Source organism: Trachypithecus francoisi, unplaced genomic scaffold (genome assembly GCF_009764315.1).
Source record: "Trachypithecus francoisi isolate TF-2019V2 unplaced genomic scaffold, Tfra_2.0 Lachesis_group4, whole genome shotgun sequence".
Taxonomy (NCBI): Eukaryota; Metazoa; Chordata; class Mammalia; order Primates; family Cercopithecidae; genus Trachypithecus; species Trachypithecus francoisi.
In genome coordinates this window covers 138511163-138526379 of record NW_022681469.1, presented here as the reverse complement: position 1 = coordinate 138526379, position 15217 = coordinate 138511163, and the positions used below count along the sequence as shown (strand labels likewise).

General features: G+C 62.7%; 1 protein-coding gene across 22 annotated transcripts in view; it reads left to right on the top strand.

Annotated features, from left to right (window-relative positions):
- The window catches only part of CAMK2B (calcium/calmodulin dependent protein kinase II beta), a 107707-nt gene that overhangs the window by 86867 nt on the left and 5623 nt on the right, over nt 1-15217 (top strand). For 8 of the 22 annotated variants that reach the window (XM_033194016.1, XM_033194019.1, XM_033194017.1 and 5 more), the window contains 8 exons: nt 824-898; nt 5787-5824; nt 6004-6075; nt 7615-7659; nt 9408-9456; nt 10949-11062; nt 11527-11655; nt 13527-13655. In XM_033194016.1, the coding sequence (XP_033049907.1) occupies nt 824-898; nt 5787-5824; nt 6004-6075; nt 7615-7659; nt 9408-9456; nt 10949-11062; nt 11527-11655; nt 13527-13655 (651 nt within the window). Of the gene's footprint in view, nt 1-823; nt 899-5783; nt 5825-6003; nt 6076-7614; nt 7660-9407; nt 9457-10948; nt 11063-11526; nt 11656-13526; nt 13656-15217 lie in introns of all 22 variants that reach the window. The other 14 variants (XM_033194020.1, XM_033194023.1, XM_033194021.1 and 11 more) reach the window with 14 other exon arrangements.

Here is a 15217-nt window from a genome sequence, read left to right as displayed (position 1 = left end):
CCCCCTGAACACGAGCGTCTGTGCTGCCCCACTGGGGCTCACAGCATCGTGTGTGTCTGTCCAGGCGTTTGTCGGGCATCTGTGTGGCCTCCTTGTCATTTTGAGTGCTCTGAGCAATGTGTTTTGTGCGGGAGGAGGGCAGAAGGGATGCGGGGTGATGCGGGAGGCTCAGGGGCCTCCTTCTGAGTTCTGGATGAGCTGCAGCCTCCTGCCCTGGCCGCTCAGAGTGGGTGGTTGGGAAGCAAGTTCTCTTGGTGGGGTGTGGGGTGTGGTGGAGGGTGGGGTCTGTTATAGACCCCTGAGGCCCAGGGCGCTGGCAGACCCATCTGGGGCATGACGTTAGCCCCAGAGTGGAGCCAGCAGCCCAGGTCTGGACAAGCTGTGCCCGTGGCTTCTCCGTCGTCCGACACTCCGTGTGCGAGCGTCTGTGATCCGTCTCTCTCGTTGTCCGTTTGCATCTGGCGCCCCCCACCCGCCATCCTGTTACTTTTGCTGTGATGCTGTACTGCTGGGAACGCGTGCACACGGTCACACCAACACTAATAGGACTGTCCTGTCTGCTGTGTGCTCACCACACCCTTCGGGCACGAGAAGCCCCCACTGGGGTTTTCTAAGGAGAAAGGAGGCAAATGCTTTTCCGTGTCAATCAGTCCAATCTTGTTTTCACTCTCTTGAGCAAAGGATTCTGGAACCATCTGTCACCTAAACTTTAACTCTAATCTTCTTCTGCTTCCTTTGTCTCTTTTCTTCCCTTACCTCGCCCACCCCTCGTCTGTGTCCGCCTACCCCTCCCTTCCCCTCGTCTCTAACCCGGTGCTAACAGTGGGCAGACAGACCACCGCTCCGGCCACAATGTCCACCGCGGCCTCCGGCACCACCATGGGGCTGGTGGAACAAGGTAGATGTGTCTCGACCAGCGTCCCGCCCGCTCCCGCCCATCCCTCCTGCCAGCATGCAGCCCCCTGCTGCACGCAGCCGCTGGCTGGGCTCCAGAGCCGCCCCAGAGGCCGCCAGGCCCCCGGGAGCACCTGCTCCCGTGTGGTCACATCCCAGCAGAGCCCACCGCAAGGGCAAGGACGCAGCCCCCAAGGCTCCTCGCCTGTAAGAGGAGGGGCTGGGCTAGGTGACTCATGGGCCACACCAAGCCCTTCTGGTCCTGGCCCCTGAGGTCTGGGGGTCTGGAGACCCCCATTAAGAATGGCCTGGGCCCCACAGGGAGCCACTGGGCCTGTTGCTGGGGAGTCTGAGTCCTGAAAGGAGAGCCTTGGGGAGCAGGGCCAGAGAGGCAGAGGCCCTTGGGGCAGACCCACACCCTGCCCCTTGGGGGCCGCACGGAGACGGTGGTCTGTGCTGCTGAGTCCCACACATGCATGTCTGCCCCGAGCATCCCCCAGGACAGGCCGCTCTGGAATGGGGTGGGGGTTTTAGGCCCCCAGAGGAGACTTTCAGGGTTTCCTCTTGCGTTGTTTCTGCAACGTCCTCCTCCCCTGGCACCAAACCCTGTGAGGAAGAAGGCCGGCACTGCCCACCTGCTCCTCTGGGCTGTGCAGGGCCAGAGCCCAGGGGCCCAGGTTGGCTTCTACGCACCTGCTAGCTTATGACCATGGACAGACCCCATGAGGGCTAAGTGACCCCAAGACCTCCTTGCAGCTCCAGCCTAAGCTGAGGGCTGGTGAGAGCTTAGGTTAGGCCAAGCTGGCAACGCCTGGCCACAGAACACAGAGGGACCCCAGGTCCTCCCTGGGCTGAACTACTGAGTTCCCTGTCAGTGCCTCCAACATGGGCTGGGGACCGGGCAGAGGTTCCAGGGTGCTGGGGACTGCCTTCCCCAGGCCTCCTCATGACCCCACAGGGTGAGCAGCCTGGCCTTCCCAGCCAGAGAACCCTCCTCCTGGGGAGGCCCAGGCCGTCCTCAGGGAGGGCAGTCTGTTCTCCTCCCATGAGCCCAGTGGACGTGTCTAGCAGGCAGCACCCCGGGAGGGCCCTCCTGCGTCTGCTTCATTTGACAGGCCTTTCCAGAGCACAGGCGGAAGGGGGCTGTGATTAGAAAAGGGTGAGGCTAGTGGCTTCTGGGGAGGTGCTGCTGCCCAGGTGACAGTGCTGAGAGACAGCTGCCTCTACGCTGCCCTGTGCCCGGAGCTCCCGCTGCAATGCCCGCCTGCCTGCAAGTGAACGTGGGGCGACGGTGCATGAGGCCCTGCATGTGTGGCTCCACCCTGGGCGCCGAGAGCGGCTCTGTCCTGGAGGGTGGTCAGTGCATGTGGACAGAGCCCAGCATGGCTGTCCTGGGTGACCAGCTAGGGGGACAAAGCAGAGGCGGGGCTGAGGGGACCGCCCATCCTGTTAGGTCAGCCCAGCTCAGCCATACCACACGGCAGTGAGCAGGGAGCTCAGTTCTCTGCCCATGGCAGCTGAGTCTGGTACCATCCAGTCAGAGTCTGGTACCAGCCCATGTGGCATAGCCCCCTCGACCCGCAGAGAGACCCTGTCTGTCGAGTGTGCTTCAGTTTGGCCTCTGTGGTCTCTCCTGCACTGATCGGGTGTAAGGGCACAGGAGACCGTGTCCGGCCAGCTGCAGGGTGGCAGCAGTTGCCCCGGCCTGGAGACCTGGGAATGGGCAGTGCCTTCCCAGGATGGAGGGCAGAGGGTCTCTCCTTGTCCCACAGAGGCCTGCGGAACCCCCAGCCCAGGTGTCTGGGATGCCTGTGACTGCTCCACCTACCCTGGGCTCCTGCAGCACCTAACGCATGCTTTGAACTTGAGACACAGAAAGGCAGTTCCTGTGCCCTTGAACGCTAGTGTAGATGGGTGTCGACAGGACTCTGGCCATGGTGAATCTGGCGTTAGTCCCAGGCAGAGATAAGAAATGAGCAGCCCCCCCAAAAAATGGGTGGCCAGGAGCCATGCGCTTGGGAGGGTCGGGCCTGTGCAGCCCACACTCGCCCAAGGCGTGCACAAGCGATTGTTGTAAAAGCGGGCTCACAAGGAAGGATGTTTGGGAACTGACTGAGACCACAGGGGCGTCTGCTGCCGGGCTTCCCAGAGCGCTGAGGGCAGCATCGGCATGAGTCCTTCAACGAGGGCTGGTTTGTACGCAGCATTTGCCGCCCACTGGACTATGAACTTCTGTCTTTTTATTTCCCACTGCTGCTGTGGTACATCTCCAGCAGCACAGTTTGGAAATGCGGGTTTTGATAGGCTCAAGGATCTAAGTGGAACCTTCTTAGTACCAAGGACTGTCCCGGGTCTCTGTCAACCCCGCCGATGGGCCTGTGTTGCCTCCTTTCCTGTGAGGATTTTCTGAGGACATGCCCGGGGAAAGGGCTCAGTTCCGCTGCTGACTGGGGCGCCGTGCTGGCCCCAGTTCCAATGCAGAGCCTGGCTGGAAGTGCCGCTGGGTTGGCAGAGGCTGTGTGCCTGGCTGTCCCCTCGGGGGTGGGGTAGAACCAGCCTTCTGCACACCGCCTGCTTCAGTTGGCCACAGCTTTTTAAAATGTGTGTTTCTGGAAGGGACTGGGTTCCTTCCTTGCCTGTTCAGCTCCCCACGACAAATGTCCTTAAGACGAGGCTGGATGCCTCCTTCCTCGGGCTCCTAAGAGGAGCCTGTCCCCCAGCCGTGTCGGGCAGCTGGTCACCAGCAAGGACAGTATCCCCCAGCTGCAGCCTCAGGCTGGCTGGCGCTGGGCAGATGTTTCTGGGATGAATTGTGTGTGCTGGAGATGGGAGGGGAGCAGAGAGGGCGGGATACAAAGACAGGTGAGGGGGCTGTGGGGACCTTGCAACCCTGAGTTCTGAGTCTTCAAGACTCTCCCTCCACAGCAAGTTACAGGGAAGCAGATCTGAGCCACAGCAAAGGGGAGAGTTTTCAGTTTGCGCTGTAAGGAAGTGGGCAGTCGGCATTTCTGGTCCTGGGAACTCACTGGGTAGGGCTGCCTTGGGGCATGAGGGAGGTGGTCCTGTGCGCGGCTTCACCAGGTGGGGCCTTAGGCCTGGGGACGGGAGAGTGATGCCTGAGGCCCCTCTACTTCTCCATGGATCCTGGGAGGGACTCCTGGGCTTGATACAAAATTGTTGAGCATTAAGAGATCTGTGAAGAAAGGGAGGCTGGGAATAGAAACTGTGCCCACTGCACATGGGGTCCCCGGGGCCATGTGCAGCCACTGGTCAGGCACGACCCCAGTCCCTACAGAGCCCAGGAGGGGCCAGGGCCATGGAGGAGGCAGTACTGGGCATCTGGACAGGGAGGGGATGGTCAGCAGGCAGCAGGCCCAGGCCTGTCTATGCCCCGCGGGGTGCAACCTCCTGATCTCCATGGCAACCTGGAGCACCCAGTGTCAGAACCACCGGGAGGGCTTGTGAGGGCTTGTGGAACAGATGTCCCGCCCTGGAGAGGTTCTGGCTCAGGAGGGTGGAGTGGGCCTGGGAATTTGCATTTCTGACTGTACAGGGCAATTCTGCTGCTGCTGCTGCTGCTGGGGTGGGGGGATGATCCCATTTGTGAAGCGCTGCAGTCCTAGGTTGAAAGGTGCCTGCCTGTCCCCACCAAGGCCTGTATGGGCAGCCCGGGGTCCCCAGGCAGGAGAGCCCAATTTCATGGCCTGACCAGCCAGGATCCTGGAGCCAGGAGGTGGGGGAGGGGTGGGGGGTTGCTGTGCCACCTTCCTTCCCGGCTTAGCCCGGGGGCAAGCATCCCCACACTTCCCACATCGTCATCCCCTGGGCTCCAGCCTGGCTGCCTCTCTAACCCTGCTGCACCAGCTGGCCGCATGGCCCTGGCTCTTTTTGGTGAGCGTGGTCCAGGACAGGTCACCTGTGAGTCCTGGGCCCGCAGGCTTGCGCCCCTTCCCGAACCAAAACAAATCTTGTTTTCTCTCTCTCTCTCTTCCTTCCTCACTCCCTCCCCTTCTCACCTTTCCTTTTCTGTAAGGTAAGCTGACTTCCTCTTTTGGTTTATTTTTTATTTTTTTTATTTATTAGTTCTGTAATTAAAATCCTAACAGCCATGGAGAGTGTGGGCACCAGGGGCTGGGGCCAGGCCCCCCGACCTCTGTCGGGGAGTGTTGGGTGAGGCAGAGGCCCCGCTGCTGGGACCAAGTGTCCTTGGGGGCTTGTGGGCAGAAAGGCCTGTGCTGACCCCAGTCAGTGCACAGAAGCGGCCCCAAGGCCAGGGCTGCCGGGCAGCTTGGAATGAGGGCGAGCAGGGCTGCCCTCGGTGCCTGAGCCGGGAGGCCCATTGGGCAGAGCTCTGAGGCCTGGGTGCCAAGGTACGGGAGTCTGAGAGCAAGGTGAGCGCCTGGGCTGGGACAAGGCCCCTGAGTGGGTGGCCAGTTGCAGCCCACCCACCCCTACCCCAGGATGGCGTGGCCCGGGAGGGCATGACCTCTGGGGTGCTGGCTCAGCTGCCCCCACCCCAACCTGGCACGGCTAGTCCTGAGCCCATCATGGAGGAGGTGGCATCCTGCCTTCCTCTAGGAAGAGCTTGCATGTGGCCCAGAAGCCAATGGGACTCCCCAGCACCCACGCGCATCTCTGGGTCTGGTCAGAGGAGAAATCCGGATGCCTGTAGGAGCCCCAGCGTCATGGAGGAGGCTGGAGACAGGGCTGTCCTGGGGTGACGGGACGGCCCCCCACCTGCTCAGAGCCAGCTTGGATGCTGGAGCCACACTTGCCTCAGGACCCTGGGCTTGCTCCTGGGGAAAGAGTGGGGTCAGGGAAAGGGGTGGGGGTGCGCTGCAGCGAGACCCAGGCCCATCACTCACCATACCTTCTTCCTCCCCATGCAGCAGCCAAGAGTTTACTCAACAAGAAAGCAGATGGAGTCAAGGTGAGGCTCCGGCCGGGCCCTGGGGTGCCGGGGGGCCCAGAGCCTGCAGCTTCCCCCCCCACTCCCTGGGGCTCCTGCTCTGGAGTCCCCCTCCCCCCATGCCCTGGCAGACACGGGATGGGGAATTGGCGAGTGAGGGGCTTCTCCCACCTAAGGGTTCCTCTTCCCTCTCTCCACAGCCCCAGACGAATAGCACCAAAAACAGTGCAGCCGCCACCAGCCCCAAAGGGACGCTTCCTCCTGCCGCCCTGGTACTGAGCTCCTCAAACTCTGCCTCTCAGCCCCTCCTACGCCTCTGGCTGTGTGATTGCTGCTGGTCAGAGGGGGCCTGGTGAAGGTGGGGTCTGGCCCCGCCTGGCCTGTCTGACAGCACTCGCATGGCCCCCGCCCCTCGTCCCTCACCAGTGGTGAAGTGGAGAGAAGAGGCCACTGTTGCAGGACGCTCCACTTCAGACAGTTTTAGGGCTGCTCTGGGGAGCCCCTGACTGAGACCCACAGATGTTGGGGTACAGGGGAGAGGCCCAGCCTCCCACCCATGTTGACTTGTGGATGTCTCTCCAGGAGTGTTCAGGATGTCACTGAGGCAGAGGACACCCTCTCCCCGCCAGGACCCCACCCTTAGCTCCTCCACCATCCTCAACAGGCCGACCCAGAGACCACTCCCAGGGTCTGGCTTGGTGGGGCTGGGCCAGGCTCTGCAGGGGGAACAGCCCGTAGTGGCACATTCCATGGCCCGTGGGGAGACAGGGCCACAGTGGTGCAGTAGAGAGGTGTCTAGGTCAGGGGCATCCAAGGAGGGGGCTTGCCGTCACGTCTGTGTTCCCTCAGGATCTAGCACACCCGTGCTGCTCTGTGGCTGCCTGAGAGGCAGGACTTAGGGGCTCCCTGCTGGGGAGGGGAGGGGTCCCCACCATGCTCCGCTCTGACTGCGCCCCTCAGTGCCCCTTGCCCTGGGGGCTCCTACAGGTGAACCCTACAGCAGTACTCCCAAGGATGTAAAGTTGTGGCTGGTGGGTGCCGGCCTTCCTGCTGGGGCACTGTGCTGTGTCCCCTCAGCTGTCCTAAGAGCTTTGGGGCTTGCTGGCCCATAGGTCCCCACATTTGCTGGAAGCAGGTTTGGTGTCCCCTGAGAACCCCAGGCCAGGCTTCGGGAGCCAGCCCCAGACCACCCGCGGGAATACTGCGTTTGCCAAATGGCCACCCTGAGACCCAGGAGAGGAGAGCGGTCCTGGGAGGGGCGAGCTGCTCAGAGCAGCCAGGCCATGGCTGGAGGGTGGCCTGGTGCCAGCCTACCTAAGGCCTTCGAGCGGCCAGGGTGGCCCACGTGCCAGCCTCACAGCCAGCCCCATCTCGGACCCTGTCCATCCCATGTGCCACCCCCACCCCCATGACATCTTCAGACCTGTGCCCCCCACCACGCTGGGGCACAGGCTCAAGCAGCAAAGGGTGGGGAGAACTCCCCAAGGCCGAGCCTGGCTTCTCTGGCTCCCACACACATTGTGCAGCTTGTCGGGGCCCCACGCAGTCCATCTCCTGCCCTGGACAGCAGCACCTCCGCCAGCCTGGACAAAGCTCCTGTCCATTCCATCCCTGCCGTCTGACCCAGGCTCCTCCCGCAGCTGCTCCACGCCGCCTCCATCCCTGTCCCCCACTCTGCTCTGCACTTCTTTCTCGCAGGCTCTGGCCACCCATGCCTCCTCTGTCTCCCTGTTCCCCTCCTGGTGGTCTCTGCTTCCTCCTCTTCTCACTTTCCCTCTCTTTCCTTCTTCTGTGTCTTCCTTCTTCTGTAGGAGCCTCAAACCACCGTCATCCATAACCCAGTGGACGGGATTAAGGTACTGCCCCCCTTTCCTCCTCCCACTTTCCCCAGGCAGGAGGCTCCAGGCCAGGAAAGAAGTCTGGGGCAGCATTTGTGCCCAAGTGGAGGGCAGATGTCCCATGGCCCTGGCCACCCCTCCCCACAGCACAGCAGGGCCCCAGTCCATCTTTGTGGGCAACAACAGGACAGACTGGTTCAGGCCCCAGGCTTGCCACTGGAGGTGCTTGGCATAGTTGCGCCCAGTCCCCATGTGGCCGACACTCTCAGACCGGGGCTCCGTGTGTCCCACCTACCACAGGCGGTAGGGCTTCCTGAGGTCTGGAGCGGGGCCTGCATCTCAGGAGCTGTGTCCTTGACCCTCCTGGCTGTCCTCCACCCCACCTCCCTCATGCGGCCCCCAGTGCTTCCTGCTGAGCAGACCCTCCCTCCTCTGCTCCCCTCTCTGCTCTGGCCATCAGCTCCCATCACATTGACATCATCACTCTGGGGCCAGGGAAGGGGCTGGCTCTCTGGGGTGGTGGGAGGGATGGGGCCAGCAGCCAAGCCATTTCCAGGACTTCCAAAACAGCGCCGCTACACCCAACACAGCCCTCCAGCCCAGCTGCCACCTAGGCCTGGGCTCCTTACAGAGTCCCCAGAGTGCCTCTGTGGGGACCCCCACTTCCTTCTGGCCAGTGCCACCACCCAGCCCATCATCAGAAGACATCTTTCTCCATGGCAGGGACCAAGGGTCACCCATGGTGCTAGGCCAGGACCTGGGTGTTCTCCCCACCTGGCAGCTGGGGATGGGTGCCCCATGTGTGTCTGGGGTGGGTCATGTTCTCTGCAGGACTCCTAAACAACCTTCTGGGCTGCGGTGAACTCTGACCCTGCACCTAAAGACCCGTAGTTCTGGTCTAGGGCCCCCCAGCAGTGTCCAGGCAGTGTCCAGACCAGGGGGCGGACCCCCAGGGACCTTGTGAGATGTTTCCTCTGAGGAGCAGAGCAGGCCTCCTGGGGAGCTGGGGGATGGTCTTTTGAAGGGCAGCAGCCCTGGAGCAGGGTGGGAGAGACTGGGCCACCTCTGCCCTCTAAGGCCACCTGAGAGGTGAGGCTGGGCCCTGGCTGGACGTCCAGTCCCGGACGGGCAGGTGCCCTGAGGGAATGTGGGTGGCAGGAGTGCTCTGCCTGGGGCCAGGCCAAGGTTCCTGGAGCCCTGTGCGGATCTGCAGAGCTACTTGGGAACTCCTCACCCTGTATTTTGGATGACAGCGGCTGCTGCTTCATCGGAACCAGCCAGTCCCATTGTGTTTTACGTCTTGGAATTTCAAAAAGCCCATTTTCCTCTCTTGTTAAAGAGTCGGCTGAGCATACCAGTCTCTGTGCCAGGCTCATCTTGCTGGGAGAATTGGAGCCCTCATGTGTTGGGGATGCAGGGTGGCCACAGCACTAGGGTGGCAGGGCCAGCCTCGGACTCTTGCCAGCCTGTGCCGGCTGCCATGAGAATGCGCCCTGGTGAGGGGTGCCCTCCCAGGGACCAGCACAGAACTGGGTGTCTTCTCCGGTCACTGCCGCATGAGGTCCACAGAGCTGGGGCACTGCAGCTGCCAGAGGGCATGTCCCCTGAGACCCTGGCCTTTAAGCCCAGTCAAAGCAGCTGGGGCAGAGGTCAGCCTCAGAGCCTGGGCTGGTCCTGATGCAGGCCCAGCCCTGTCCACCTGCCCTCAGCCACGTCCCACCTGTGCTTGGCCGCATCCTGACCCACTGCCTCCCATGTTTCCTCAGGAGTCTTCTGACAGTGCCAACACCACCATAGAGGATGAAGACGCTAAAGGTACCTGCACTTGCGTCCTTGTCCCGCAGCGGCCTTGGCACTGCTGGGCTGCTCTTTGAGGCGGGTGGGACTTGTGCAGGGTCAGCTCTCCTGGATGCCTGGTGTGTGCATGTGTTGGGGGGCTCGGGGGCCGTGTAGCTGCAATCCCACCCTAAGCTTGGGTGTCAGGCCTGCCCAGAGAGTGGGAAGTGTGGCAGAGATGACTGGCAGCCGGGCAGTCTCAGTCACCGCATCCAAGTGAGGAAGCCACGGCTTTGCGCAGAGGCAGGTTCTCCACACCAGGACCCTCACGGGGAAATAGGTTCATGGGTAGAACTTTTTCCAAGATTCTGTCTTTGTCTTAAAGCTCCTTAAGCTTGCATTTCTGTCCAGCATGCACTTGCCAAGTGGCCGGGCAGCTGGGTGGGTGCTTCCGTGTTTGCCTTTGCTGAACCAGGAGTGGCCTCCTGCGGTGGGTTTCTGCACCACAGATTCCAGGGCCCCCTTCCTTGCTCACCCAGGCCAATGTCTTGTGTGTTCCCCAAGAGGCCCCCAGGGCACCCGGCACTGGGGCAAGTTCCATGGAGTCCGCTGCCTCCAGACCACCCACGTGGGGCCTCCTGACCCTCATCACTCACACGGTCACCTAATAAGCCCTATGCTGTTCTTAGGGCTGCCCCGGTGCCCGACAAGGGTCAGCCACTCTGCCAGTTTAGGGGAGAAAACTTCTCACCTGTCCAAAGCGTAGCCTTGCTCCTGCCCACGCTGTCCAGCTGTGACACTGTCCCTGAGCAGAGATGAGCACAGGACCTTGGGCCCTGGATGCCACAGAGTTGGTGTGTGATTCCCTGCAGTCTGGAACAGGCCCCAAAGGCAATAGCATGGAAGCTGTCCAGAGGTTCTGCCATCACCCTCAGCCCGGTGGGGCACTGAGCAGTGAGGGAGGGGACCTGGGAGGGGGGCCCAGCCTGCATCCTGCAGAGGAGAAGAGAAGACACCCCGAAGCAGCAGTCGTGGCTCAGATCTGAGCCCAAGCAGCCTCTTGAGGTGGAGGCAGACACCCCCCACCCCACCTGGTGCAGAAAGAAGCCTTGCCAGGCTGCCCTGAGGCTGGTACAGAGTCCAGGCAGGCCCAGTGGCCATCAGGCCCCTATGAGAATTGTCACTATCCCTCCGTGGGCCTGGCCTCTGCTGGCTCTGGCCAGGAGTGGTCACAGCACTAGGGTGGCAGGGTGGCCTCTGACTCCACGCCAGCCTGCACTGGCCTGTGCTGCCCTGGCCTCTGCTGGCTCTGGCACTGGCCCCGTGTTGGCTCCTTCAGCCTTCACATAACTGCTGCGGCCACCACAGGCTCAGGACCCCCATAGGGTGGCCACCCCACCTCCACCCCAGGAGCCCCAGGTATCCAGCTGTCACCCCCTTCCTCCCTCCTGGCCTCCCCCATCCTTCTCCAGTTGCATTCTTTGCCTGCGGGCGCCCCACCCACCTGCCTGCCTCACCTGTTCCGCCTCAGCCCCCAGGGTCCCTGACATCCTGAGCTCAGTGAGGAGGGGCTCGGGAGCCCCAGAAGCTGAGGGGCCCCTGCCCTGCCCATCTCCAGCTCCCTTTAGCCCCCTGCCAGCCCCATGTAAGTAGCCTGGGCCCTGCCGCTGTGGGGGTCATGTTGGAGGGCTGGTAACCCCCTAGAGGGGCCGCTCCAGAGCCAAGGGCAGGCTGAGCATGGACCCTGGCTCCAGCCTCATCACCCCACAACCCCTCACTGGGGCTTCCCAGGGCGGCCGCAGCCCGTCGAGCCTCACCTCTTTGTGAGGTAGGCCCTGGACCCCTTTCCTGCTCAAAGCCACTGGGCAGGATAGGAGGCCCCGGAGGCTCAGGCCTCAATTCCAGTCTTCAGGGTTGGCACAGGCCTCACTCCACCTCAGCTTGCGGGAGGGGGGAGGTCCTTGCTATTGAGGCAGGCTCTGATTCGGGGCCTGACCCCAAGGCCCAAGGGGTCTGGAACACGGGACCCCTACCACTGACCTCCTCCGCCTTGCCGCCTCCTCGTATGTCTGTCTGCCTCATGTTCACGTCTCATCTGTTCCACCCCAGCCCCCAGGATCTCTGACATCCTGAACTCTGTGAGAAGGGGCTCAGGAACCCCAGAAGCCGAGGGCCCCCTCTCAGCGGGGCCCCTACCCTGCCTGTCTCCGGCTCTCCTAGGCCCCCTACCCTCCCCGTGTAAGTAGTGGCCCCAGGCCTGCCGCCTCTGCTGCCGGACAGCTCCCTGCGAATGGCCGGCACTCAGCAGCTTCCCACCTGCGTGCACAGCCCAGCTACCCTGCCCCGGCGCCACAGCCTGGCGTCCTGCCCTGGTGGGGCTTCCCGTGGGCTCCCACCCTAACCAGGAGGGCAGCTCCTGGCTTCTCCCTTAAGGGCCCAGCCCCCTACACGGTTCCTGCTCCCACTGCTACTCCCCGCTCGCTGTCCAGCCCCAGGCCCCCCCCAAAAGGGTCTGTCTGGCCCCTCTGAGGCCCCCCATGTCCCTAGACCCTCTCTGCTCATCACTGTCCCAGCCGCAGACTTCACACCCACCCAGGGGCCCTGCCCATGGTGCCCAGGAGCCTGCACTCAGGGCCACCCTGGTTCCTGATGTGACCCCAACCCCTGAGTGCCCTTCCTCAGTCTAGGGGGCTGAGGAAGGTGCCAGAACTGAAACCCCGGCCAGGGTCCCTGGAGCTCACCAATAAGGGGATATTATGGAGAATCATAAGCCTGGACTCCGCTGACCTGGGCTGTCCTCATGGGGCCAGGCCAGGCCAGGCCTTCTCTGTACTGCCCGTGACTCCCACCTCTCCCTGTAACCCTGTCCAGCGTTCCTTAAGGGCCACTTACCTGACAGCTTCCTGCTGGCCAGCAGCCTCTCCCTGGAGTGTGCCCTCTGCCCACAGCAGCTTCAGCCCATGCCACCCGACAGCCAGAGCATCTACCCTTCACTCCTGCAGCCTCCTCTTCACGCACCACGCTGTCCCCAGCAGCACCCTCTGTCCTGTCTCCCTCTGTCCCCCCATATCCCCCTTGGTCACCCTACAACATCTCTACCGCTTTGGTCCCCCTAAGTTCACCCTCTATCCCTACATCCCCCTCTGTCCCCCAAATTCCCCTCTTTCCCTCATGTTCCGTATTCCTCCCCAAACTCTGCTCTGTCCCTCACATTCTCCCTCTGTCCCCCACACCCGCTTCTGTCTGCCACACCCCTTTCTGTCCCCCACATCCCCCACTGTCCCCACACACCCTCCTCTGTCACCCACACACCCCTCTGTCCCCCACACCCTTCTGTGTCCCCCACATACCCCTCTGTCCCCCACAACCCTTCTGTCCCCCACACCTTCCTCTGTCCCCCACATCCCCCTCTGTCCCCCACACTCTCCCTCTGTCCCCCACACCCCCTCTGTCCCCCACACCCTCTCTGTCCCCCACACCCCCCTGTGTCCCTCACACTCTCCCTCTGTCCCCCATATCCCCTCTGTCTCCCATACCCCCGTCTGTCCCCCACATCCCCCTCTGCCCCCACACTCTCCCTGTGTCCCCCACACCCCCTTCTGTCCCCCACATCCCCCTCTGTCCTCCACACTCTCCCTCCCACACCTTCCTCTGTCCCCCACACCCACCTTGGTCCCCTCACACACACCCGTACCCCACACCCCCTTCTGTCCCCCACACCCTTTTGTCTTCCACACCCCCTCTGTCCCCCACACCCCCTCTGTCCCCCACACCCACCTTGGTCCCTTCATGCACCCCCATCCCCAGCACCCCCCTCTGTCCCCCCACGTTCCTCTTTGTCCCCCAAGTCTCCTCCATTTCCCTCTCTGTCCCCCAAGCTCCCCTCTGTCCCCCACATCCCCTTCTGTCCCCTGTATCTGCTGTTGGCCCAGGTCCACCCTCTTCCCCCCACATCTCCCCATCCTCCCTCCGTCCCCTCTCCCCTCATGCCCCACCCCCACGTCTCACTCTGTGCCCCTCAATCTCTGGCTTGGCTGATTGCCCATGGTTTCTGTCCTGCATGCCCCCCGTGCCTGCCTTGTGTTCACGTCTTGTCTGTTCCGCCCCAGCCCCGAGGATCTCTGACATCCTGAACTCTGTGAGGAGGGGCTCAGGGACCCCAGAAGCTGAGGGCCCCTCACCAGTGGGGCCCCCGCCCTGCCCATCTCCGACTATCCCTGGCCCCCTGCCCACCCCATGTAAGTAGCACCTTGAGTGGCCCTGGCAGCGGCTGCCCGGAGGGGCTCGGGGAGTGCGAGCCTGGCAATGGTGCTCTGGGAAGGGCCAGCTTACGGGGGAGGGCGGGGGCATAGGATCCCTCTGCTGGGCCCCAGGGAATTGCTTTGAAGCACATGCAGGTGCCGTTGGGTCTGAGAAAATGGAGGTTATGGTTATAAAGTGTGTATGACACAAGTGTGTAGGAAGAGCGTCTGAAAGAGCAGGTTTGTCACTGACCCCAAAACCTGTGACCCTGAGTTCCACAGCCTTCTCCTGATGGGAGGGGAATGGGCAGCAGAGGGTCTGTGTGTGTGGCAAGGGCTGGCACACCAGGAGCTGCTGGCTTGGGTCGAGGCGGACCTGCTGGGCAGGGACAGAAAAGTGTCACTCAGATGCTCTAGCATTAGAGCTGTCCAAGTCCAGACAGCAGGGAGCAGGTGGGGATCGGGAGGCGCGGATCTGGGGGACAGCTGGGGCCAGGCTGAAACAGAGCGGGCGGGACAGGAAGCCCAGGCTGGGCCACCTCCCAGTCTGTCTGCCGACTGCCCACAGTATCGCTTACAGGGATGGATGACATCCCAGGGCTGCCGCCACCCCCACCTGTGGGGAGACACCAGGCTGGGGGTGGTGTGGAGATGCTCTTAGAGGAGAGGCTGCTGGGCCAAGGGCTCGGCATGGCAGGGCAGTGGCTAGGTAAGTACTTGAGGGACAGGTGGGGTCTGAGTGCCCTCATCCCCTCTGCAGGCCGGGCGTGGGGGCTGCTGCAGGTGGCCAGGGGAGAGGGGTGTGGGGAGAGTGAACCCACAAGAGCAGCGGCCCGAGGAGGGGGATGCAGCCTGCAGGCTCAAAGGGACACTGGATCCACCCTGGGTGCCCGAGAGGGCAGGGGGCAGCCCCTGGAGGGGCACTCACCCCCAGAGCGTTCTGTGGTCAGGTGAGGACTCCCAGTGGGGGTTGACGGAGGGGATCAGAGGCGAGCAGCTGAGGGGAAAGACCAGGTTCTTGATGGTGATAGGGTCGGGGTGCCTGGGCGACCGAACTCAAGGAGGGAGGCATGGGGAGGGGCCGCCGTGCAGCTGGGGCGGGTGCACAGCAGAGCCTCTGGGAGTGGTCAGAATCCCCCCCACACCCGCCACTTCTACAGCAGCTCATCTGATTTAAGGGGCTTGCTGCCCTTGCAGAAGTGGAGGGGTGTGCCCAGAGGAGCCTGCCTGGAAGGTCACCCCATCAGGTTAGCATGATCCCAACCCAGGGCTGCAGCCTGCCCTCAAGGTCTGTGCAGTAGCCGGAGTGAGTCCTCTGAGGACAGGGCCCAGGGTGGGTACGAAGTGGCCAACTCGGGGCTCGGTGCCCAGGCTCACCTTCAGAGGCCACAGCACAGACCTGCCCCTCCAGAGTCTGCCCTGAGCTTGGCTGAGGAGGTGGGGGTTGCAGGAAGGAGCTGTGAGCAGGGTAGGGTGGAGATTTGTGTGGCCCTCCTGGGAGGGGCTGGGCAGGGCTGGGAGAGGGGTGGGTGAGACGTTCCGGGAACTCAGGGAGGGGA